The sequence below is a fragment of the Megascapheus bottae genome, chromosome 1, assembly GCF_031878675.1.
Source record: "Megascapheus bottae isolate mThoBot1 chromosome 1, mThoBot2.hap1, whole genome shotgun sequence".
Taxonomy (NCBI): domain Eukaryota; kingdom Metazoa; phylum Chordata; class Mammalia; order Rodentia; family Geomyidae; genus Megascapheus; species Megascapheus bottae.
Genome location: NC_143509.1, coordinates 55,962,679 through 55,989,119, shown reverse-complemented (window position 1 = coordinate 55,989,119; position 26,441 = coordinate 55,962,679). Strand labels below are relative to the sequence as shown.

The 26,441-nt window shown below is 40.3% G+C and overlaps 1 protein-coding gene across 19 annotated transcripts in view; it reads left to right on the top strand.

The window, feature by feature from the left end:
• Positions 1-26,441, top strand: part of Kalrn (kalirin RhoGEF kinase) — a 598,249-nt gene that overhangs the window by 167,435 nt on the left and 404,373 nt on the right. For all 19 annotated transcript variants that reach the window (XM_090345067.1, XM_090345058.1, XM_090345042.1 and 16 more), the window contains exon 2: positions 22,749-22,823. In XM_090345067.1, coding sequence (XP_090201193.1) covers positions 22,749-22,823 — 75 coding nt within the window. The remainder of the gene's footprint in view (positions 1-22,748; positions 22,824-26,441) is intronic.

Here is a 26,441-nt window from a genome sequence, read left to right as displayed (position 1 = left end):
AGCACCCAGGCCCAGAGTTCAAGACCCACAACTGACCAAAAAATAATAATAATGAAAATAGGTGCTGAGAGTGTGGCCTGGTGGTGGAGTGCACACAGAGCATACATGAAACGATCAAACATAGGTTTGATCGCTTGGTACCACATACACAGAAAAAGATAGAAGTGGCTCTGTGCTCAAGTGGCAGAGCACTATCCTTAAGCACAATGTGTCCAAGGACAGTGCCCAGGCCCTGAGTTCAAGTCCCAGGACTGGCACAAAATAAATAAATAAGTAAAAATAATGGAAATATATTTAAGAAAATGCTGACTGAAGTCTTAGTTCAAGTGGTAGAGTACCAGCCTTGAAAATGCACACACACACACACACACACACACACACACACACACACACACACACACACGTGCACCATGCACACACACAAAGCCAAGCAAGCATGAGAGGCCCTGAGTTTAAGCCCCAGTACTGGCACAGAGAAACAAAAAAGCACTTACAAAGCCTTGATGAATAAAGGTTATGCTGAGATTTGTGTTGGCTAATGGGTATGATTTCTACTTTCCTAAAGCTCCAGCTGGGGGGTAGTGGTACAGTAGAGCTACTCTGAAGCTCCTAGTTCGATACTGGACATAGGACATCAACTAGGAATGAACTTGGGTATGGGTGCTTTTTGAGTATGTTTAACTTGTAAAGATATATATATATATTAAACCTATAAATGCATCCAAGGGAATCGATGCAATTATCAGCTCTTGGAGAGAGAAGTGCCTTTGGCTTGAGATATACCCTCATCTCTGGCTAGATCTGGCTTTTGTATCTGTGACCTGGAGCTGCTAGGAATAAGGCCCATGGATGCAGCAGACCAAGGCCAGCTGGAGCCTGGAGATGTGGCCAGGCTAGGCCAGGTGCTTGAGCAGAGAGAAAAGCAGTTCCTGTCACATCTCATCAGTCCCACCCCATGTTCATTTCCTATCTCCCTTTCTTTGGAGTGGAAAACAGCTTTAGCGTAAGCTCAAACGGGAAGTATGAAATCCTGTGTGTTTGGTATGTTTTAGCCACAATGAAATGATTATGAAATTTTGAATTAGGAAAAAGGACCTTAAGTATGAACTTTACCTGGGTGGACAGGTAACAGCCATTTCACTTCAGGATTAAGTAAAATGACTGTAGTTTGCAAGGCCTGAGTTTTCTCTGATCCTTCTATTCTTCCTCTTCCTGACCTCTTCCCCTTTCTTTTATAGACCCATTCCCAAAACCACCTTTCCTTCTTGTGGCATTTCTCTCATGTCTTCATGATTTTTTCTTGCAATAGATACACTGGAGGCCTCCTTTGAACTTCTGCTTTGTTGTCTTTTCTTTAAGACATACCTCTTTTGCTTTCTATTAGAGAACACAATACTGCTTTCTTAAATTCCTGGGAATCTTTCAGAGTCCCTGGGGCCCTTGCTGCTGTTGAGGTCCTCCACCACTGTCCCATTGCTGTCTGGCTGGCTACAACTTATTTCCAGGGTATAGTGCCAGCTGGCAGGCAAGGCCAGCATTACTCTCCTATGTTAGCTTTGCTGTTTCCTTTACTCCCTCACAAGTTCTGCTGGTGGCTTGAATCCTACTAATGTTTTATTTGCTGCCCCAAGAACCTTAGTTGCATTACTCTGGGGGAAGTTTCCCATCCTCCCTCCCCCTCACTGTAGAATGCTGGATCTGGAAAGATCACTTCATTTCCCAGAAACCTAGTATCATCTGTCATCCAGCTTCCAATTAGCTGAAGCTCAGTGCAGCAGTTTGGAGAGCCAGCACTCTTTGTGACTAGAGAGGAAAAGCTTCTGGTGACAGTGACAAGCTGATTTATTATCCCTGAGCTGAGTGTCAGCCTTCATCTTAACCCATTCTCCTGGGCTCTTCAGCAGAACTTTTGATAAAGGCAGGTCCTGTTTTATTGTGCTCGTTTGATAGGACTGGAAATTAAGATCAAGGCAAGTAGGAGGCTTGAACCTTCTAAAGTGAGTTGAGGGTTAAGTCAAACCAAAAGTGGCATCTCACTTTCTGACCACTGGTGAAATGACTAGCCCCTTCTGTCACCTTCAGAACATGGCTAGTGCCTATTCTTGTCTAATCCTAGAGAAGGGAACTGAAGGGACCTAGGTAGCAGCTTTTATAGCTTCACACATGTTGTCTGAGAATGTTTCTAAAACAGAGTGAGAAAGAAAAGGTCATAGTTTTAGAACAGTAACTAACAGAGACCTCCCCTCCCTCAGACACTGTGATAGATGTGTTCTACCTCCCAGCAGCCCTGCAACTCAGTCATAAATCTCCCTGTGTTGTAGGTGAAGATTCTGAGGCAAGAGAAGTTAATACTTGCCTTGAAAACATAGCTAATGCTTGGCAATTAGTCTTTCTCAGAGTCCTGCTGGATCTAATTATAATCTCTTCAAACCTGGAATCCTGTGTAGGTCCTCTGTCCTGTTTACCTGATCTCTGGCTTTTCTTGGGTCTGTTGATCAAACTTACTTTAGCTTTTTCTTATAACTTGTTAATTGTTATAATTATTGTTTTGCTCTTATGCTTTTGAGAGTCTTTCGGTTCAGTTTTGGCAAAAACATAATTTCTTGGATTCACTGAATCTTATCTAAATACAGACACTAGATTTTGTATTTTTACAAAAATACACTGCACTGGATTTGATGATGAGCCAGGTTTGGGAATAACAGCTTTGGAACACAAGTATATAATAATTTGTTTATATCTTACATGAGATGATTCCCCACATGAAGACTATTTACTTAAGAAAATAAGTAGAGCCAGGTGTGATGGCATATGCCTGTGACCCCTACAATCAGGAGGCTGAGAAAGAAGGATCAAAAGTTCCAACTAGCCTTAGCTACATAGCTAAACTCTATCTCAAAACAATAACAAAAAGGAAATACACACACATACACACACACACACTAGAGAAAGAAAAGAGAAAAATACATGAAGGCTTATTGCCCCTAACCACTTTATCAGCTTCTATACTTAGCCCTTTGACACACATCAGATCAGCCCAGGCTCATTTAATTAAGATTCACTTTAATTCAAGAAGGTAAATCTTGTACTGTTGATGAAAGAAAAAATTCCAGTCATTCATCTTTGGCTTTGGAATGCATCATGTGATTTTTGCCTTCTACTTTGAATTATCTATGCCACTGAAGTAATGTGCTTACTGCAGTTAGCATTTTTAAATTTTTATTTTATTGTCTGAGTGATTTTTTTAAATACTTGTTTTAGGATTTACCTTAAGGATGCTTCTCTCACTCCTTCGTGTAAAACTAAACCTCTCAGATATTTCTTTCATGAAGTTGTCCATACCATCCCTACAATTTAATGGCTTCCCATGTAAGCCTAGTATTATCCTTATTAGTTATTTCTTATCTGGTTAGAAGAACTTATGGAACTGCCAGAGCCATGTTAAGTGCTTCTGTTCCTCTGTATCTTTGTAACATTTGCGTTTACTTTTGTAAGTTTTTTGTTGGCAAAATCTGAAACTCAAGGGCTCTTTCCTTCTCTTTATTCCTGAAATTTTATTAGTCTGAATGGTGTTTTTGAAGAGAAATAAGAAACCCAAATTATAATGTTTGTAGCATTTGCTGACTTTCATTGAGCAAATATTCCTATCATAGCAAATTTTAAGCTACCAACCTATTTAACAATGAGCTGGCAAAAAAAATTGAAAACCATTGACTCTTAGGAGTTAGATAACAGAATTAACTATGTGTGGTTAGCTTCTTAAGGGAGTTCTCCAGGTATGTATTATTGACTGCTCCTACTTCCAAGGTCTGTACCTTTAAGCAAATTATTTGATGTTTATGCATTTCAGTTTCCACAACTTATCCTATCAATTTTTTTCCTTTCTTCTACTTTTCGTTGTTGTTTTAATGGTAACGGGGTATAAACTCAAGCCTCACACTTGCTGTGCAGGTGTTCTACCACTCATCCATTCTACTGGCCAGAGAAGTCATCTAGTGACCACTTAGTGGCCTGACATACATTAACTATGAAGTAAATTAATTAATTATTTATTTGAACATGGTAGAGATACAAAGTAGGGGTTAGAGGAAGAGATTTATACTCTTGGTGCCATCTAACTAACTGGAAACACCTACTGGTGGTTGTAGATGCAGCTGGAGCTAGACTAGGCTTTCTGACATGTATCTGGTGCTTTCACATGGATTTATTAGAGCCATACCAGTAGATAAACTCTTAGGAAGAAAAATGGCTTGTCACTGAGCTAGTATCTAATCCTTTCCAAGTATTTCCCTCCTTTAGACTCACTGTTTTTTTTTTCTTGTTTACTTCAGCAGTTTTGTACCAGATCACTAATGAGAACATGTCTAACATTTATGAGATACTGGACGTAAGATTTTGAGTCTCCACAATTTTCTATATTGATCTATCACACAAAATTAATGCAACATTAGTGAACAATATCCACTTATTAGTCAATGTAGGGTTGGCAGCTGTATACCTGAAAATATCAGGGATAATGGAATAGAAGTTTATTTCTCACTCATATGATAGCTTCCTCTCAATGTTCCTATTAGTGACAGACTACCTAGGATCTAAGCTGTTTCCATTGGCTACAGTGTTCCTTAATGTCTTGAGATTCTCTACTGGTGCATATGCTTCTACTTGTTAGTGGTGGGAATGTAGAGGATGTAGGATAACTTCATGAATGAGACCTGGAACTGGCATGTAGCACTTTGCTCACATTTTATTGGCTAGAGCTCGGTCATATAGCTGAGATAGATAGATACTGGGAAATATAACAATATTATATGATTCAGAGAAGGAATGGGTTTGGTAAACATCTGATAAGCCTCTGTGCCTGCCTTGAAAGGACTGGTAGAAATATCTGTGGATGTAGTAAGTCCAAGTCATTAGTATTTTTGTGTTTAGCTCTAGGCTTTTGATAGAGCGGCTTGTTGAGAAGTACAACTTCATCCCTCATAGTTAGACTGAGATTTTAGCTCATTGGATTTACAGTTGTTAGATTTACTGTGCTGTATGAGTTCTTAGAAATTTTTAGTACTGGAGTGCTTTGCTTAGTGTATCAGCTGGTTTCAAATGAACATTTGAAGTCAGTTATAATATTTGTTGTTGTATTTATAATTACTATCATGAAGGTAGGGACTTACATGAAACTTTTCATTGCAATTTAGCCATTTCTTGCTTGAAGTACTTCATCCTTTATGGGCTGTGACAATCACTTAACTGTAAGGAAAATTGGCTTCACACATCAAAACAAGATTTTATGGTAGCTAGGTGTTAATGGTTCATGCCTGTCATCTTAGCTATTTAGGAGGCTGTGATATGAGGATCATGGTTCAAAGCCAACTTGGAAAAGAAAGTCTGAGACTCTTATTTCCAATTAACACCAGAAAACCAGAGGTAGAGATGTGACTTAAAGTGGTAGAGTGTTGTTTTGAGCAAAAAGCTCAGAGACAATGCCCATGCCCTGAGTTCAAGCCCATTGACCACTACCACTGACAACAAAAGATAGGCATTGAAGTTATGATGGTATTGACAAAAATGTCTGGCTAGTTATTTAGCTGTAGAAAGAGGTGAATAGTCATAGTGAAATTTGCAGGTTCCCATATACATCACAAAAGTAGCCCAATGGATATCTTCAGAAGGGTTAGGGGAGGATACAAAACTTGAAGGAAAAAGGATGGGAAAGTACAGCAGTGGAACTCACTGGACATTGTGGAAAGTGAACTATATAGCTTGTGGGAAGAGACGGGAGGGAGAGACTGGGAGAGAGTGAGGGAACAAAGACACTTTATGAAAGGAAATATACTAATTACCTGACAGATAATTGTAGTCCCTCTACACAGTACCTATATAATAACAATAAAGCAAATTAATAATAAACATAAAAATAAAGTAACTTTTAATTCAGCACTGCCATCCAAATTGGGGGTATGTGAATTCCTCAATCGGCAGAGTCCACAAATGGCATGAGGCCTTAGGTCAAATGAGTCTGTGGTCATACACTAGTGATTCCATTTCTAGAGGTCCCCATCCACTGAATGGGACACAGAATCCAAGAAATCCTTCCCTGCAACCTACACTGGGAGAGAGGACTGGCAAGAGTGGTCAAAGCTCTTACTAATCAAATAGACATTAGAGTTCAATGCTTGTTTCAGGCTATTAAGTGCAGGACTCAGCAGAAAACTAAGGCAGACCTTCAGTGTCTACCTATTCAGGGACTCCATAAAAATTCAGGGATAGGGCCTTATACCAGGCTCATCAAATATCATGTATGAGGCTCTACCAAACAAGGAGAGATAGAAACTCTGTGTGTGTCTTGACATGGGTAGTAGATGAGACAGATCCATATATAATAGGCTTTGTGTATAGGCTTTGAAATCCCGACTTCATTATTTCCTACAACTGAGACCTTAGATAAACTACTTTATTTCTGTAATCCTCAGTCTTTCAACCATTAATTGTGGAAAGCTATGACCCTTAGGATATATGCAAGAATTAAACATATGATATATAAATAAAGCATTCAGGAAGCCAGTAACCTTCAATACCAGTAGCCAATATCTACCACAAAGTTCTACAAAAGCCAGGCAGGACTTAGGAAGGAGGAAGCTGAAATTTGGGCTCTTCTTATGTTTAATTTTCAAAGCTTTGCTTTGTGAGGTAAGCTGTCACCAGGAGAGTTGGTACTTCGGGTATGCCTGCTGGTTTTTCCAGCTGAGCTTTCCACAAACAGTGTACTGTGAGGTTGGATACATACTTCCCCCAATTATGTGTCTTTAAAATGGAAAATAGAGCTTTTAAGTCAGCCTACAGCCTGGCCTTTCAACATATTTGGCACGTTCCACTTCCCAGCTTGAGGGCCTACAACAGGCAACCTGCAATATAATTATCACCTATTATCTTTGCACACATATGTAACCAAAAGCACAATGATCTCTAAAGTGCTAGGAAGAAACATCCCTCCTTCCATTTCCCCCTCTGTACTAGCACTCGAATCCTAATGACTACAAGTCTGAACATAAATTGTCTTGACCTTGAGCTTTAGATGCTGTGAAGAAGTCTGGAGATTTGCCCATGCTTGGAAAGGGGATAGCCTTCATTTTAAGAGTAGCAGGATAAATTATGAAAGGGAAAGAATGTCTTCAAGAAACTCAATTTTACAGGCCTTACACCAAAAGTTAATGGAGGGGTAGAGAACTGGACTAAAGCCAGCAGAAAGCATACTTCTGAGCAGCAGTGACTGATGAGGGTGTTGGCTCTCTGTTGAGAAAGACAGTCCATTGCAAAGGAAGGTGGAGAAGGCTAAGATGCAGTCCCTATTCCACTTCCATGCAGCCAAGAGAATGTGCCACAGAGTGGAAAATACAGAGGAGTCCGCCTGCCTGACTATCCGCTCTCTCCCCCCCCCTCCCTCCCTCCCCCCTCCCTCCCTCCCTCCCCCTCCCTTCCTCCCTTCCCCCTCCCTCCCTCCCCCTTTCCCCCCTCCCTCCCTTCCTTCCCTCCCTCCCTGCCTCCCTCCCCACGTCCCTCCCTCCCTCCCTCCCTCCCTTCCTTCCTTCCTATAGTAGGGTTTCATGATGATACTTGTCTTTCTTGCTTATGACTGGCCCACTACTACTTGAGCCATGCCTCTAGCATAGCTTTTTACTAACTGCAGATGGAGTCTCAGATTTTTTCTGGTTAGAAGTCTTAACCATAATAACTGCTATTTATTGTCTTCCATTTGTACGCCATAGGGATATTATATGTATTTTCTCTCTGTGTGGTTGGTGATATAAGCCTCCTTTTACAGATGTGTTTATAAGGCAAAGTAAGCATGTTAAGTTCTTAGAGCTAGAAATATTACAATTCAGCTCCACCTTGTATTTACTGTTCTGAGAAGGCTCAGATCTGAAGGAATTTGCCTGTAGAGTCACATATCAACAAGCAAGAAATGATAGCCAGACTCACACTTATAATCTTAGCTACTCTGAGGACTGAGGTTTGCAGTCAACTCAGGCAGAAAAGTCTGTAAGACTCTAATCTCCACTTAACCCTCCAAAAGTCAATATATAACTCAAGTAGTAGAGCTCCAGCTCTACTCCAGGGAAGAGAGTGAGGGGAGGAAAAAACTGGGAGAGAGCAAGGGAATGGGTAACATTGTCCAAAAGGAAATGTACTCATTACGTGACTTATGTAACAGCAACCCCTCTATCAGCTTTATGATAACAATAAAAATTAAATTAGAAGAAAAAAATGAGTGAGGCCCTGAATTCAAGCCCCAGTAATGACATGTATGCAGTGTGCATACACACACACACACACACACACACACACACATACGCAGAATGGGAAAAATGTTTGGATCTTGGAAAGACAGATTCAGGAAACCATAGACTTGCAAGTTCGATCCTATTACTCAGAAATTTTCGGAATCCTACCTTTATTGACTCAAGGCTAGAACTCTACAGTTTGAGCCATAGCTCTACTTCTGGCTTTTTGGTTAGTAATTGTAATTAACAGACTCATGTGCTTTTTTGCCTGGACTGGCTTCAAACTGTGATCCTCAAGTCTTAGCCTCCTGAGTAGCTAGGATCACAGAAGTGAGCCACTGTTACCTGGAACACATTTAATTTTTTATTTAATATTTATTATTTTCATAAATTAGTTGTAAAGGGAGTTTCACTGTGAAATTTACATGCATGTAGGCAATGTATCCAGATCAAACTCATCCCTTCTATCCCTCTTTATTACCTCTCTGCGAATTTAATTTTCAACTGTCTCATTGTTAACTTATGTTTATTGTTTAAGAAATTCATTTGACTTGTTTTCCTTTATTTTTCTTCTTTTTTGCCATATTTGTATTTGTTTTCTTTTTTCAAATACAGAGTAGTATTGATAGCTTATTATATTTCTTTTAGATATATTCTCTACCTTATCTGAAATTTTAATCTTGTTTGTAATTTTAGGCAGAGTTTAAATATTTTCATAAAAAGCCATAAATATTTTCCCTTCTGTTTTCTTTCAAGGCTTTTATGCCTTAGAGAGATCTTTATCATTCAGCTATCAGTTAAATACTCAAATTTTCTCTTAATGTTTTAGTATGTCATTTTAAAGGTTCAGGTTTCTAATCTTGCATTTATTTTAGCTTATGATATGAAGTCATGAAAATAATTTTGGGTTCTCATTTCTGAACAGTTTTTTACCCCCCGTGGTGTTTATTGAATATCCTTTCCCATTGCTTTATATTATTCATCTTTTCCCAAAAACTATTTAATTATTTTCATCAATTTATTTTTCAGGATGAAAGTGTAGTTGAAAATTTCTTCGGTGCATGCATATGGATACTTATAAATTCACTCTGTAGATACCCACTATGAGATATGACTTTCAACTCTGAAATATGTTTTTATTTTACTTGAGTTTTCTTTAATATATTGGATTACTGGAACAAACATTATTTGCATACATGACAAATCTTTAAGTGTTATTTAATAAAATGAGATTTTCTTTTACAGATTATTCAGACAGCTTCTTTTAGTCATCAGACAACTCTATGATAAATGGCAGCCATTTTTTAAAAATTTGCTACAAAATTACATCACAGAGCAAACAGCTGCATAACATAGTTTTCCTCAGCTTTCAGTGTTTCCATTTAAAATGTGGTTTACAGATGTTATCATGCCACAATTTAATTATTAAAATTTTAAAGTATATGAACATTCCAAAGCTTTTGTACATGAAACATTAGCATACAAAAGAGATCAATGAAATCAACTTAAAACACAAGGACTTCAAGTTTAGACTTAGAAAAACATTAAGATGAGGGGAGGAGGTGGGTGGAGGGAAATGGGGATGGGGACATGAGAAGGGGTATCAATGAAGTAATTCTCCTTCTCTCTGGCGAATATAACTGTTGCCCCTCTATTAATTATAATACATATATATATATGAAAAAGAAAAACATTCTACATTAGAAAAATAAGCTACAATTGTACTATCCAGAAGTAAGCACTCTATGTATGTATGTGGCTTTCATACAAAGACACATGAACACACATCAATATGTATTCAATGGAATAAAGTTGTAGGTTCTATTCTATAATCTGTTTTTTCCTACTTAGCAATATACCATGAAATTTTCCTTAGTATTGTTCTTCATTAGTGTTACATTTAATGGCTTCTTTGAGTTGATATATTATAGTTTATACAACCAATCCCTTGTGGCTGAACATTTCGGTTGTTTCTGTTTCTGATTTTTCAGTAGCATAAAGCTGTGTCTTCCCACCTTGCATGATTTTGCCCTTTGCATTTAAGCTGTGTTTTGGCACATATGTTTGGGAATCTCAGGAATCTCCTCAGGCCCTGCATCCTTTTTCCATATAGGTAGCTGTACCCTACCCTTTTAGAGCTCTGAAGTTGTAAACGATTGTCCATCGATGGGCAAAACAACCTCACAGTTCTCTGATCACATGATAAGGACCCCTCTTTTGCAGGCAGCTGGAAAAAGATAAAGAAGGTCCGATATCTCAACCTCCTACTTTGATTACTAGGAAAAGTGAAAAAAATCTTCCAGAAAATAATAAACAGAGAATCTTTGTAACCTTGACATTTCTTTCACATGTAGCAGGTGGGTTTTAGGGTCTGAATTCTCTTGGCCTTACAACTGGCTCTGGCTATGGAGGACAATATAACTGCCCTTGTTTTTCTTTCTCTGTGATCCCCTCATTCACAATGTCCTGAAATATCAAATTCAACCAAAAAAAGATTTGAGAATCTCCTCAGGTGTCTCAGCCATGGGCCACTCCTTTAGGATTCAGAAGTTGTGTACAGGTAGATGTTGGGGCTACTTCATCTCTATAGTAGCCTTGCCATCAGGATATGTTGGCAGTAGTCATTCTACTCAGAATGCTACTCAGATATTTGTGTAGAACATGGAGTCATAGGGACAGCAGAAACAGAAGTTTGGAAAGAAGGAACAAGACCTGCTATTTATCAGCATCAGCACAGAGATGAGTCTAAAAGGAACACACTTGGTTCTGACTGTCTGGATATGGCAGTGTAGGGTAGATTTCTGTCAAATCAGCTGGGCAAGTGACTTTCACCCCTGGGAAAGTAAGGTTAAGGGAGTAAGCCAGATTGGGTAGCAGAAGAACCACACAGACAAGTGTGACCAGCACAACTTACAAATGTGTAATGGGAAGGTGAGGAAACAGTTTTTTAAAATATTTTTATTGTAATTAATAAAAGGGTTACATGATATTTGCCAGATAGAAGGTGCATTAATTCACATACATTGATACCCTTTCACATGTCTTGGTCCCCATTACCCTCCCCCCCCAATCCCCCATCTTGTTTTCCCCCTTCCCTATCCAATTTCAAATAACCAAATACAAATATATCCGATATATCAGATAACAAAGTGAGATACTGTAACAATATGAGATAACCAAGGGACAGCAAAAGAGCTGAGAGATAACATAGTACCTTAAGGACAACAATCATTCATTATATGGCTTTTGTTTCTATGGGAAGGTGAGGAAACAGTTTTTTGCTACCATTTTCTGAGTTTACCCCAGTCACTCTTTCACTTGCTCCCCTTTCATTAACATAATCAATACTTAATCTTATTGAGCTTCTGCTGTGCACCTGGATGCATACTGAATCACGATGAACAGGGAAAAGGAAGGAATAGTATGCTTTCTTAGCATTAGTTGTGTGTCTGATACCTTTAAATATGGGTTTCTCCTTTAATCACCCTAACAGACCATAAAGTAGGTGTTCTTATCTCACCTAATAGATATAGAGAAGCTAAGAAAGATATCTAATGACCTATAGCTAATAATTGCTAGACAGAGAGTCAAATCCAAAGACTGACTATCTCAGGTCTGGACTGAGAACTGCCTCTTTGACTGTACCCATCTTGAAAAGCTCATCTTCTCAAGATGACTTACCGAACAAATAGTGGCCAGCCACACCCCACTCCGACTGACAACTAGGAATACCCAAGAATCCCCTTCTTCTTCCATCCTGCTCCATAGGAACTTATTAAATAAGTCTACCGACTATCTCTGCTGGCTTAACCTTGATTAGGAGTCAAGAGCTTAGGAAGGTCAGGTTCTTACCCTTCTGCTAGAAGTGTATCTTGATGTGTCTTTACTACCCTAGATTCTCCAGATAGACCTCAGTACTCACCACTATCCTGTCCAACCCAGTGCCTTGCTGATAGTTTCATAACTCTTTGCCTTTGATCTATTTACTGCTATTTTACTCTTTAGATGATTTTTAAAGCTGGAGTTTTATTACATCTTGGGAATTTCACCATGTATACCTCTATATTGTGTTGCCTACAAGAAATTATATATTGGTGTACCTGACTGTCTTCCTAAATTCAGAAACTCTATAGGTTTTTTTTTTTTTTTTGGCCAATCCTGGAGCTTGAACTCAGGGCCTGAGCACTGTCATTGGCTTTCTCAAGGCTAGAGCTCTACCATTACAGCACCATTTCTGGCTTTTTTCTATGTATATATGGTATCGAGGAGTTGAACCTGGGTCTTCCTGCATGCTAGACAAGCACTCTACCACTAGGCCAAATCCTGGCCCTCAGGAACTCTATAGTGTTTGGAATGAAAACTTTGCTTGGCACATAAAGGTTCTCAGCTAATATTGTTGAACTGAATTGAGCTGGGCATGTTAAAGATGTCCAAGCAATAATTCACAGAGAGGAGATTCAAAAGTGGTTTGAACTCTAGCTATTGGGCCTGAAGTTTGGCCTAGTGGTAAGAGTGCTTGCCTAGCATGCATGAAGACCGGGATTCGATTCCTTGGTACCACATACATAGAAAAAGCTGAAAGTGGTGCTGTGGCTCAAGTGGCTAGCCTTGAGAAATCCCAAGGACAGTGTCCAGGCCCTGAGTTCAAGCCCCAGGAATGGCAAAAAAAAACCCCAGAAAACAAAGAACAACACCCCCCCCCAAAAAAAAAATCCCTCCAGGTATCTTTCCCTGACAAACTCATCCAAACTGGATATAGTGAGCCAGTTTAATATGAATCCTAGACATCATTTGAGAAATAGGTAGACCTCAGCCATCTCATCTCCATGAGGGCTGGGTATTTGTGGGTGGAGGGAGCTATGTACATAGACCTTGCTTTCTTGGTTACTGCACGTAATTTGAAAATGTTGCCAAAACAATTTTTTAAATTCTCTCCATAATCTTCCCTTGTCTATGCCCTTCCTATGTTTCTTCACACTTATTTGAACCCCGAGTTTTCTTAGCATCTTTTTCTTATTTGCCTCTTTCTCATTTGATTTATATATCCTAGGACAGCTGGACAGCAGCAACTCTGAAGAGTAATTATTCAATAGTTCAGGACCAAGGACAGTGGCACACATGCCTTTGAGAGGAAAGAGTACTTTAGGTTTTTTCTGTAACATGATCTTTGGGTGTATCTCTTCTCACTTACTGGCTACTTGGCAGTCTTGAAAGCCTGGGTAGTACCTTACTAGGGGATGGGAGAAGCTCTGGGCTATTGGTAGGGCCTTCTGCATGAGCTTACAATAAAGATTTCCTGTCGTGAGCTGTTCAGTCAGCCATTGTTGTGGGTTGTTGTTTTTTTTGCTACCCAAACCTAAATTTCAGGACATGGGTCATTTTATGTTGGGATTCTTGCCAGAGTACCTTCTATAATCATAGAGCCAAAATTTGCTTTTTAAACCCCAACCATTTACATTTAACTAAAGTCTTTTGGTTCTGAATAAGTACAATTGCTATTTATGCTGGAGAATGGGGAGAGAAACTAATACTGAGGGCCCCAAAAGTGAGCCTTCTGTATGTCTGAGTTTCTATAGCACACACCCTCCTCTTTGAGCACCTCAGAAATTCTAAATATATTTTCATGGCAAATGTATATTGCTATTGTTTACTGGTTGATGCAGGCTAGTATACTAGCAAGAGGAACTTACTCAGGAGTAATGCTCAATATTGAAAAAGAAAAAGACAATAAATCTACTATCAATATCTTTTCCCACAAGGCACAGCACTTTATATAATTTGGTCAGTTGATAAACATTTTATTTTAAAAGAAAGTGGTGGGTAGTGATAGGTATTCCTGAAGTGACCATTTTCTTGTGTGTGCTTTATATTCAAGAATGTCTACTTTTCCTGGGAGGAAGGGAAATTGAGTGAGCTTGTGTATATTACCACTGAGATCTCGAATCCAGCTAATATTCAATCTTGTGAAAAATAAACAGAAACACTGTGCTCATTAGCTGAGCTTAGAGAGGTGTTACCCACATGTTTAAAGTGCTAATTATTAGTGATCTTTAATAGAGCCATTTTAGCAATTGTAAGTATTACAAATCTCTGTGCTTCAAAAGTAGCCCATTAATCAGGACACTTTTAAATCTAATATTAACTTTAGAAAGTTAATACTCAAATTGGCTATAGTTGGAGTTCATGTGGAAACGTGAGAGAAGAACAATGAAGATGAAGGTTGAAATAGTCACAGAGAGTACCCAAATGAAGAAAAGGCACCGTGGTTAGTAAGCACCTTTGAAAGGAAAGATGCCATGCCACTATGAATGTAAAAAAAAATGATCGCTGGGTCCCTTGTTAGCTTGTGACAGGCATGTTGCCATAAGACTCCAGTCCCTACCCTCAGATACTAGAATTAAATTCAGAGCAAGGTGTGACAAAACCATGTGAACACAGTGAAAAGCATGCTGCATGACATAAAGGAGGAGCCAGCCCAGCCTGGGTGGTGGTGGAGTATTAGGGATGACCCCCTGAGGAAGGCATCTAGCCCATTTCAGTGCAGGGTAGAAAAATGTTCCTCGTAAGGAATGCTTTCCAGAGTTGAGAAAAGGCAGGCATTGCTTCTCTTTAGTTTAATGACTTTCCACCCTGGTTACCCGCTCAAGCCCCTGGCTACTGCTCATGTTGAACAAGGTCTGCTTGGTTTGCTTGGAAAAGCTCAGTATTTAGCAACTTCCAAAAGTAGAGCTTTTTGTTGATTTTTCACCTCTGTCTTCCTGTTGGCATTAAAAATCAGATTACTAGAGGCCTCACAGTGTTTTTTACTTTAAAATCTCATGGCCAAAGAGAACTCTGCCTTCTATATATCCACCAGCCACCCACATTTGTAGGTGGGCAGTGATGATTGTGGGGAATGGACCTTATCGTAGGTACATGGATTCTGGGTTGGGGAGAGGCACATGGATGACCATGTTATGATGGTTGACACAAAAGCTGCTCAGTCTTTCTCTCATCCAGATTTATTCCTTCCTCTCAACACATACTTCCTGCCTCTCAGAAGTTGTCTTAAGGAGAGATCCAAGGAACATATTTATAGTTGCTGAGTTTTCCAGCGGGTAGTTTCCTCAATAGCTCATTAGCATCTGTGAAAAGGGAACAAGAATATTTACCTTCACTTCTGCACACATAAACATACATAATGCCTGGCTTTTCCTTCAAATCCTTATCTCTTGTTCTCATCCTTTTCTTGTCTTCTTTTTCCATTGTTGCCATATCTTTCTCCATCTTTTATATCTTCTTAGGAAAGAAGAAGAGGAAGGTTTTGCCTCTACCACTAATAAACTTCCTGCAGTAACAGTATCTTCTCTAAATTGCTTTGCTCATCTATTCACTGCACCAGGAATGCCCTTAAGCTTCTTTTTCTTAAGATATAATCCCATTTTGAGTATTTCTGAGGTCTTTTTTTTTTTTTTTTTGCCAGTCCTGGGCTTGAGCTCAGGGCCTGAGCACTGTCCTTGGATTTTCTCAAGGCTAGAGCTCTACCACTTGAGCCTCAGCACCACTTCCGGCTTTTCTCTATGTATGTGGTACCGAGGAATCAAACCCGGGTCTTCATGCATGCTAGGCAAGCACTTTAACCACTAGGCCAAACTCCCGGCCCTTTTTGAGGTCTTATACAAACTGCCACTCCTGACCTGGTGTCTCCCTGGCAATAACTCACAGATGACTATCCTAACTACCTCCTTAGAACTTGGTGGGAAGATCTCATCACAAGCCTTAGAAGCCATTTCTCAGTCACTTATACTCCATCAGCAGAGTGCTCTGGCCTACAGCCTTCTTCTGGGTCCAGCCATATCCTCCTTGCTCTGCCCCTAGCCTAACCCAGTTCTCTACAGACTTGTAGCTGTCTCTGAGCTGCTGCTTTGTGGGAATCAGATCACAAACTACCCCCCCCACACACACACAACACACTTCTATAAACTCCATCTGTGGCACAGTGTCATGGCCCCTTGCTCTGTGCTTCAGCCTGTGCTGCTTCCCATCATTCTAGGGTTCTGCCCTTCCCTACTCAAAACCTAGATCAGCTCAAAGATTCTCTCTAACCAAGAGCCTTCCCCATTTCCAACTCTCACCACCTTACTCTTCATCTTCTTGGTACCATGAGTGTTCAATTTTAGTTCATTATATTATAATGAGTAAGACATGGTCCCTACACCCAAGGCATCAGGATCAGTTAATAGGAGTGAAATTAAAATTCATAAATGCCATTCAGGAGTGATAGGCACAACTGGGGACAACTCAGCTTGAAATGCAGGTCAGGGACACTGCATGGAGGAAATGATGGCTTATGGAGAGACTGAGGAAGCAGAATTAACAGAACAAAGAAAGCAAATTAAATGTGAGGAAAAAAGGGGAGATCTAGGATGATTCTCCGGTTTCTGTTTGGGCACACATCAGTGGAAGACATAACCATAATCAAAACCTTGTGAATACAGGGTGGCCCCAGGTGGTAGGTGGCAGGGGGAGGGGGAGGTCTTTATCAGAGTTTGAATGTCTGTTTTTTTTGTGGGTTTTTTTGTTTGTTTGTTTGTTTGTTTTGGCTGGTCATGAGGCTTGAACTCTGGGCCTGGGCACAGTCCCTGAGTTCTTCAGCTCAAGTCTAGTGCTCTACCATTTTGAGCCATAGATGGCTAATTGGAGGTAAAAGTCTCATGGACTGGGCTGGCTTTGAACCAAGATCCTCAGATCTCAGATCTCAGCCTCCTGAGTAACTAGGATTACATGCGTGAGCCACCAGTGCCTGGCAAGGTCTTGCTTTTTATTTGAAGTGTACTTCCCTTCTTGTTGTCACAGGAAATGAGCAGTGGATATTTTATTAGGCTTGAAAATTCCAGAAAGTATTTTTCCATCATAGGGAATTCTGTGAGATGAACACTATTTTTTCCCATTAGATATGAATGGTTCTTTCCTTTCTCTGTTTCTTGTCCAGTATTGCCGAGTATTTGAGTTTTGCATCTGTAGTTTGAGGGTAGATGGGAAAAAGAAGCATAAACAGAGGCCCTTCTGTCCTCCAGGGCCATTTCAGAGATGGCATTGTGGTCTATGAATGTGATCAATGACAATACTTATGGTGTTGAGTGAGACAAAGATTGGAGAGTGAGAAGGAATATTTGTTGTGAAATTAAAATATCTGCTGCATTAGGGAGTGGTTTAAGGTACCAAATTCTAAGCACTTTGGGTGACTAGAATTTACAAAGGCCTATGCACACTCACACACTCTCTAGTTTAAAGGCCCTAAAGAAAAATAATCTATTTGCTATATAGCCTTTTATTCCAGCACTGAATATGAGTGATGGTTTATAGATGATAGCTTAATCTTTAGAACCCTGGGCAAGGAGAGGGGCCTTCTCATCTTGGAACAGGAAGATAGGAAGATAGTAAACAGCTTAGAGCAGATTTCAGGCCCCAGTTAGGCCCCAATAAAGGAAGCTGCTTCTTCTCTGCCTCATAATGTGCTCTGTAAGTAAAAATAAAACCTGGGTGTTTATAAGTAGAAATAAAAACCCAGGTTCTGATTCTGTAGATCTGGAATGGAAGCTACATTTTTATCAGCTACATGATAGCTATAGTCCTACATGGTAGATTGTTTATGTGTATATTCCTTTGTATATCAAGGCATTAGAGTTGGCTTCCAGGAAGCCTTTTTTATATTAAGTCACTGACTGAGGTGCTATACAATAGAGATTTGGCTTATAGGTGAGTCTCAAGACTTTCAAAAATTGTATCCAGTTTTGGTTTGGGTATAATTTTGACATTTTTCTGTTCCAAGGATCATTATTTTATGATTTTTAAAATTATAACCTAGCATTTACTATTTGCTAGGCCTTATGTAAAACATTGGTGACAAATAATGAACTTTGCTCTCAGAGGGGCTATAAGCAGAGATAGATGGTATGTGAATAGGACAATGAGCTGTTATGAGATATGACATCATCTGTACAGACTTAAGGGTCTCCTATAGTGGACATCACTGGCACAAAGTAGACAGAGTATACAGTAACCTGAATATTGGAAGACTTGCTCTCCAAATGCCAAAAGGGCCTTCTTAAAGGAAGATTAAAAATCTTAACAAGAGGAGTGTCAGAGATTCACATCTATAATCCTAGCTAGTCAGGAGACTGATATCTAAGGATTATGGTCTGAAGCCAGCCTGGACAGGAAATTCCATGAGACTCTTCTCTCCATTTAACCACCAAAAATGCTGGAAGTGGAGCTGTGGCTCATATGGTGAATGCTTAGCCTTGAAAAAAGCTCAGGGAAAGCACCCAGACCCTGAGTTTTAGCCCCAGGAATAATAAAAAACAAACAAAACTAAGTTTATACAGTCACTTTCAGTGTGTGCAAATTAAGGGGTAGTGACTGAGAAGCAAAAGGAAATAAAAAGCAATCCATGGATATGAGCATACTGTATACTTCCAATTGGTCAGTTAATGGGGTCTATCAGTTGTTTGCTTTGTTGACATCAGGATTGCTTTCAGAAGATTAGCTTGAACCACAAGCACCTGCCATCCTGGAGTTTACTGCTTTCTAATACCCATAAAAACAAAGATGGAACCTATGGCACCAGGGCCAGTCTCATCCTTTCCATGTAGACATGCAAATTAGAGGCTGATAGTTAGATGGAGATCACTGGCATTTTCCAGCATGGGAAATGCTGGCAAGGAAAACATGAGGAACAAGGAGAAGTAGAAGTGGGGCTTGGAGGAGACACATGCTGAAGAATCCTGGAGAGATGGCAGTGGTAATTTTTACTTCCCTAATAGATGTGGAGCATTTCAACTTGGCTAATTAAGAGAACAGCGGGCTTGTAATTCTGACAGCAGCGGGACATGAAGGGGTGGGATTAAGCACAGAATGCCAGTCAAGCATGCCTTTGTCCTTAAGAGGAAACACAACACCCACATTGGGTCAGGTCCACAAGGTGTCTAGGGGGCCCATTTGCTTGTTTTATTTTCTAGGGAATGAGAAAACAAACTCCAAGGAGTTAGGGACTCTTTCTTCCCCCTTACGCCTTTTGTAGAAATAGTGTGTGGGAGTGTGGCAGGATCTACTATTTCAATAGGCCTTTCTTTTAAAGGAAGACGCTGGCCTACCATTGGTCTAATGTTTATGTACAATCTATGTTAGTGCAATCTAGTATCAGATATAGAAGCTGCAGTGTAAGCTGCCTCCTTCAAGGCATGTCTTCTCCCATTTTGGCAATTTAGACTACTCTTCTCATGACACATTAAGTCTTGGGGAATTTGTTCCCCATACTTCCTCTCTAAGTATATTGATTTAATAATCAGAATTTTTTGCCAGTCCTGGGGCTTGAACTCAGGGCCTGAGCACTGTCCTTGGGCTTTCTCAAATCTAGTGCTGTATCATTGAGCCACAACACCACTTCCAGCCTTTTCAGTGTATGTGGTACAGAAAAATCGAATCTAGGGCTTCATGCATGCTAGGCATGCACTCTGCCAGTAGGCCATGCTCCCGACCCGTAATTTGAGAATTTTGAAGGCCAATGATATGAAGAAAAGATAGGCTCTGATGCCTCATACCTATAATCCTGGCTACTCAGGAGGCTAAGATCTGAAAAATTGTGGTTTAGAGCCAGCCTAGGCAGACAAATGTGACTCTAATTATCTACTTATTAAATATTACTCTGTGTTTATATGATAGTGAGAATATTGCCATTTTGTTAGTCTTGTTTGGTGTTCAGTGAACTTACCCCTTGTTATATATTCCAACAGCTAGTTTAATGGGGGCTCTGGGGAAGTTGATACATAGGATCTTCAGCCAGTGCAAATAGGTTTTATATGCAAGGTCACCAATTTCTGAGCTTTTAGGCTAATTAGTTTAGCTCTACTTGGCTTTACATAATACATGTGTTGTTGAAAACTTACTTGCAATTCAATTTTTGGCAAATGAAAAACTAATTTAAACCACCAAGGGAACTCTTATTTAAAGAGACCCTGGAGCAGACTCTTTATAATGTGCAAAATCATGTTGTTGCTGTTGGAAATGATTATCCCTTAGTTATAGATTTTGTAAATCTGGGTACTTTCGGTTCTCTTATGGTATACTTAGAATCAGGCAGATCACCCAGCAGTAGGCTGAGTTGATTGGGGAGAGCTCCTGCCTGATGTGAAAGTTCTGGAAATCTGAATACAAACAGCTCAACCCAGGACATTAGCGTTTACTGGAGTAATGATCACTGGCTGCATGAACGAGCTGCATGCCATCCCTCAGGTCCTCGAACCTGGAGCAAGAAAGAAGTGGGGCCTGATGAGTGTACAAGATAAAATTGGGAGCTCCTACTTTTATTCTTCATCTTGCAGATCAGAGTGGGAAGAAGATAAGGTGGGAATATTTTTGTTTCTATTGTAGCAGTTGCGAAAGTAAAGATTTAGAACTGTTTGGAATTAGGATCCTCATGTATATGCAGTAGGGGAAGAGGAGAAAAGCGGTGGGAAAAGTAGGACAAGAGTTTAGATGAGAACAAGATTATGTGGGCTCTTGTATTGTAAAATCTCATTTGTTTGGGCCTTGCTTATTTTGAGTTTGTGAATAGTCTGGGAAAATACAGAATAGGATTTCAACTTTTCATACTAAACACTTTTTTACCATTGAAGTTAAATGTATATATGTAAAGGAGAATATTTAAAATGGATAAAATACATATTTCATGAATAAATTCAGCTTATTTTTATTTAGAAGCATTATTTTACACAAATAAGTCATATATTAGTTAACAGTGGTCATTATCTGGTTGGGAATGCCAAGTAGGATTCTCCCTATGAAGAAGTTGAAATGTCTCTTTGCTCTAGGAGGATGAAAAGAAAAGAAACAAAAACACACAGTAAAAATGTATGTTTCTACTTGCATTATATAATAATTTATATTGATCTTCATTAGTCTCTATTGTTTGTCTGTATGGAAGATAAGGTTTGGATACAAATATCTATTGAAATTAAGGCTACCATGCGCCAAATAGTATTGAAGCTTTGAAGTCAGAGCTTTCTCTTTATAGTGTTTATTCTATTTTTTTTTTTCTGTTGCCGAAGGAGTATTTTAGCTAGTTCCTCCAGGACAGGTCGTATGTGGCAACTTTGCAAAGAAAAGCAGTTGGTGAATAAACAAGCTGTTTGTCTTCATTTAGTGAACTATAACAAAATAAATAGGTGAAATAATCACATATATTTTAAAAATTTGGGTGAAGATTTGACTTCTAACCATGGACAGAGGCATTTGGGACCACAGCTCTAGTCCTAGGCACATTTTTTTTTTATCATTCAAACCAGTGATCTTATTCTTGAGTTGTTTCTAAAATGCCCAAATGGATCTGTTGAAAGATGGTGTTTAGAGACGGAAGGGTCGAAGGGGACTGTCCTTGACCAGTGCATTGCTCTCCATTGCAGATAGTCAGATTTGGGTCCAAGGAAGAATTCAAGGACAAAAGCAGTAAAGGGTACTCTGTGATCCTTTACCCTTTACTGTACTGAAATGGCATAGAACTACTTACCTCTGGGGTCCATTTGTGTCATGTAACTAGTACTAAAAGATAATAAATCCCCAGCCGTGACTTGAAGGAAGTATGTGTGGGTGGTTTTCCCTGAGAGGCCTTGTTGGATGATTGAGCTAACTGATGGAGGCACAGTGGGTTTAGCCTGGAGGGTTTTATATGTGAAAGTTGAGTCCTCCTTCCAATACCAGGCTGAGTTGTTCTTTGCCTCCCAGGTTTCTACAGGCACATCTTTATTTTCCTTTATTTTTGAACTCCCTATTTCTCTGCCTCCAGTTCTCAGCTAGACCCAGGAAGCTCTTTCCAACTGAGAAGGGAGACCTAAAGAACAGACTAAAAGAAGTGTTTCCTTCCCTATTATTGCCCCTTTCCCTATATTGTGGGCTGCTGTTGATGACATCAAATGGGAGGAGGAAAGAGAGAACAGAAGAGTATCATCAACTTTGCTTTCAGCTGTGGGATTTTTGTGGTTTACTTTACTCACTTGTAAAATGAAGAGTAATTGTCCATGTGCTACTTAGAGGAAAGTCAATTATTAGGGTATTGTAATCCATCTTGATATCAATGAACTAATTTAACAGATATTTCCTAAGTGTTTTCAATATAACATACTAGAAGTGCAGAAATGCTTTTTCAAGTCCCCAGTTTCAAATTGCTCGGCAGCAAATGGCAGCTCCAGAGGATGGAGCTTTGTACACATGTTTATGGAGATGACTTGGACTGCCCTCTCCTTGAGAAAAATCAGGAGAGGAGGAGATGCCTGTTCCCTGGCATCACAGGGAGGTGTCCTTTCTATTAGGGGTCCTTTTGTGTGTTGAACTGGGCTACTAATGGGATGGATAATGGGATAGCAGGCTAAGGATGGGACCCAGGCACTCAGTTAGCTGTCCTCTCTCACCTGATCCTTCTGTTTTGTTATCCCACAGGATCTTTTCGGAATGATGGTTTGAAAGCTTCTGATGTCCTTCCTATCCTAAAGGAAAAAGTGGCCTTTGTGTCTGGTGAGTATTTGTGAGCATTTCTCTGTAACAGATCTAGAGAAGTTGTGTGTGTATGTGTGTGTGTGTGTGTGTGTGTGTGTGTGTGTCTGTGTCTATGTGTGTGTTGAGACACCCATTTTTATTGTATATTAGTGAAAGGGAAGTTGAGGTGGCTATCCCACTTTGATCATGTTTCTTTTCTGCACAGGCAGGCAGGCAGAGAAAAGAAGGCCCTGATCCCACCTTTAGGTTAAGAGGACATTCTCTCTCTCTCTCTCTCTCTCTCTCTCTCTCTCTCTCTCTCTCTCTCTCTCTCTCTCTCTCTCTCTCTCTCTCTCTCTCTTTCTCTCTCTCTCTCTCTCATATATATATATCCCTCCTCATCTCACTCTTTCTCCTGGCAGAAACCACTGAGTACTATGAGAGACCCACTCTATAAAGAAGAGATAATCCACCTCACACATATTTAGTATTTGTTTCTGAAAGTATCATGAACAGGAGATTAAAATTTGTTTCTTCTCTCTCTTTTATCCTTACAAGGAGAACTCAACTTTGTATTTAGGAATTCCCCCCTCTCTCTTTTTTACATGAATAATAGCTTCCAAATATTTATTCCTGAATTATCTCCCCTGTGCATTTTGTATACCTGGACCTCTTAATGTCTTTTAAGTTAGCAAAGAAAGCAGGGTGAAATGGAAAAATAATGGAAAAAGAAATATTTCCTGCTATTCACTTAGGAAAAAGAGTTAAAGACTTTTGAACATCTTATATCTGATTCAGGGTTTAGCATCTGCAGCTTAGGGGCCCAGCCCACATTCCTGCTTTTTTTTTTTTTTTTTTTTTTTGTCAGTCATGGGGCTTGAAGTTGGGGCCTTACTGCAGGCTGCAGTCCCTGAGCACTTATACTCAAGGCTCCTGGCCTATCACTTTGAGCCACTTCAAGTTTTCTGGTAGTTAATTGGAGATCAGAGTCTTACAGATTTTCCTACCCTAGCTGGCTTTGAACTGTGATCCTCAGATCTCAGCTTCCCGAGTTGCTAGGGTTACAGGCATGATCCATCAACTGGGCTACTGCTTTTTTTTTTTTTTAAATAAAGGCTTACTGGAATCCAGCCATGTGTGTCTGTTTAGGCAAAAGGTTTGTTTCCTATTGATGCTGTAGTAAATTGCCATGTACCTGGCAGCTCAACTTGATGTCTCCTGGACTAGAAACCCTGGCAGAGACTGATGCTGGGCTGAATGATGGCAATGTGGTGACACATATGGTTACACAGAACCTTGATCCCTGGTGACTTTCCTTGTCTTCATGGAAAAGCTGTGGAGTCACAGGATAAGAGCCTGGTATATTTCCTTCATGCAGGTCCCACTGTATAGGTACCGCTTGTCTGGCTGATGAGAAACAAGCAAAATGAAGAGGAGAAAGGGAGGAAGGTATAGAGAAGTAGAAAGTGGGCATAGGTTTGTATTGTACCCCATAAAGGGAAGGCAAGAATCCTGGGGGTTAATGTAGTATGGGAGGTGAAGTAGGAATGTGATGTTTTCATGGAGTCCTTTAGAAGATACCAAGTGAATTTTGCAAAAATAGTATGAACAGTATTTTATTTGCTTTTGTTGTTAAGACCATAGAGATCAGGAAGCTACATTTGACCATATGTGTTAGGCGTTTACGTGCAATGTTAGGCATTGTAGTAAGCTTTCTGTCATTAATGATGTTGGGGCACAGGCTGAGCAGACTCTCAGGAGGGTCCTATAGTGTGACTTTAGTACAGGCAGTGGCACAGGTGAGACAACCCTAATGTTAACTTGAATTTAAAGTGCTTGCTGAGCATATGAGAAGGCTGTAGGTAGAAGTGCTACAGGTTGCTGGGCAGTACCTAATTTCCTGACTCATAGCCTGGACTCCTAGGGCATGGCCACAGCCCTCCTCCTTCTGCTTTGTGGCTTAGTTAATCTAATGTCCTTCCTGACCCATTTGTATCCTGTGGATATTCCCTTGGTATCCTGTGGTTACTCCCATTTTTCTAATGCCCAATACATCCTTCCTGGCAGTGCCTTCTCCACATGTGCCTGTTTGAGTCTGCCCTTTCCTTTCAAGTAAGTTCCACTTCGCCTTCCCTAGCAGGCCTTCTTGTATTTAATATGAGTGTCTGACATCATCCTGTTTTCCACCATCTTGGGTTAAATGAGCACACAAGGCATACTCTCACTCTTGTTTCATTGTTCATGGTTCATTTTTCCCAGGTGTATTCAGTCAGGACTAGGATAGACCTTCCCAAGTGATAAGGAATACTTTATAAAATTCTTCATGGAGCTCATGAAGAAAGACAGAAAGACAGTCAGGAATGGGGCAGGAGTGTGAAGCTCACTCCTAAGCAGCCTGGGTGAGCCTGATTCACTCACACCTGCAGTGTCAGGAGTTTCTGAGCTTCGGGAACAATTTTGCCCCATCATGCCTGAGAAACACACTGAGTGTGACAGGAAGATAATGACTACATCTAAGAAAGAACACAAAAAGTAACACACACACACACACACACACACACACACACACCAAACAAAAAGGGCCAGGAATTTGGCCTAGTGGTTAAAGTGCTTGCCTAGCATGCATGATTCCTTGGTACCACATAATATAGAAAAAGCCAGGAGGCTCAAGTGGTAGAGTTCTAGCCTTGAGAAAGTCCAAGGACAGTACTCAAGCCCTGAGCTCAAGCCCAGGACTGGCAAAAAAAAAAACAAAACAGAAAACCCTTAAACCTCTGCACATTTGGAAACTGCAAGGAACAAAACAGAAATTAAACAAAATAATGAAACCCCAACTTAACACACAAAAGCAGTTACATTCCTTTCTCTTTTTTTGCCAGTCATGGGGCTTGAACTCAGGGCCTGAGCACTGACCTTGGACTTTTCTCAAGGCTAGAGCTCTACCACTTGAGCCTCAGCACTACTTCCAGCTTTTTTCTATGTATGTGGTACCAAGGAATTGAACCCGGTTTCTTCATGCATGCGAGGCAAGCACTCTACCATTAGGCCAAACTCCCGGCCCCAGTTACATTCCTTGCTGAGAAGAAAGGAACAAAGTAGGGAAGGAGATAAGTAGAGAAACAGTTAGTTATGCCATCTCCCTACTAGCACCTCAGCCTTGGTCAGGTGAAAGGAAAGCATGCTGCCATGGCACTGGACATCTGGAATAAGTCAGGGTAGCCTAACTACTTCTGCATGTCGGTGAGTGGGTGTGTGTATGAGAGAGAGCAGCTGTGGCTGTCCCTCAGTGTACCTCCCTTGTTCCAATCCTGCCCCATCCCTCTCCATCATTCACTGCTTGCTGGCTCTCTGGCCCCCTTGACTTTCTTTGTACAGCTTCTGCCTCCCACTCACTTCATACATTGTGCCTTCTATTCACCCTCCCCAGACAGGACCCCTAGTCCTCATGTGCAGATGCCCCCTGCCTTGGGCACATCCTGGGAACTCCTTTCTGCCTCCTCCTCCCTCCCCACACCAGCATCATTTTGCCATCATTGTTCTCAGGGAAGTGCATGCCAGTGGAGTACAATTATTTGTACCCTATCTCAAGTGTGTTGCATAATCTCACAGGATGATCCCCAAACAGGGAAAGTGATTCTATTCACAAACCTGGGAAAT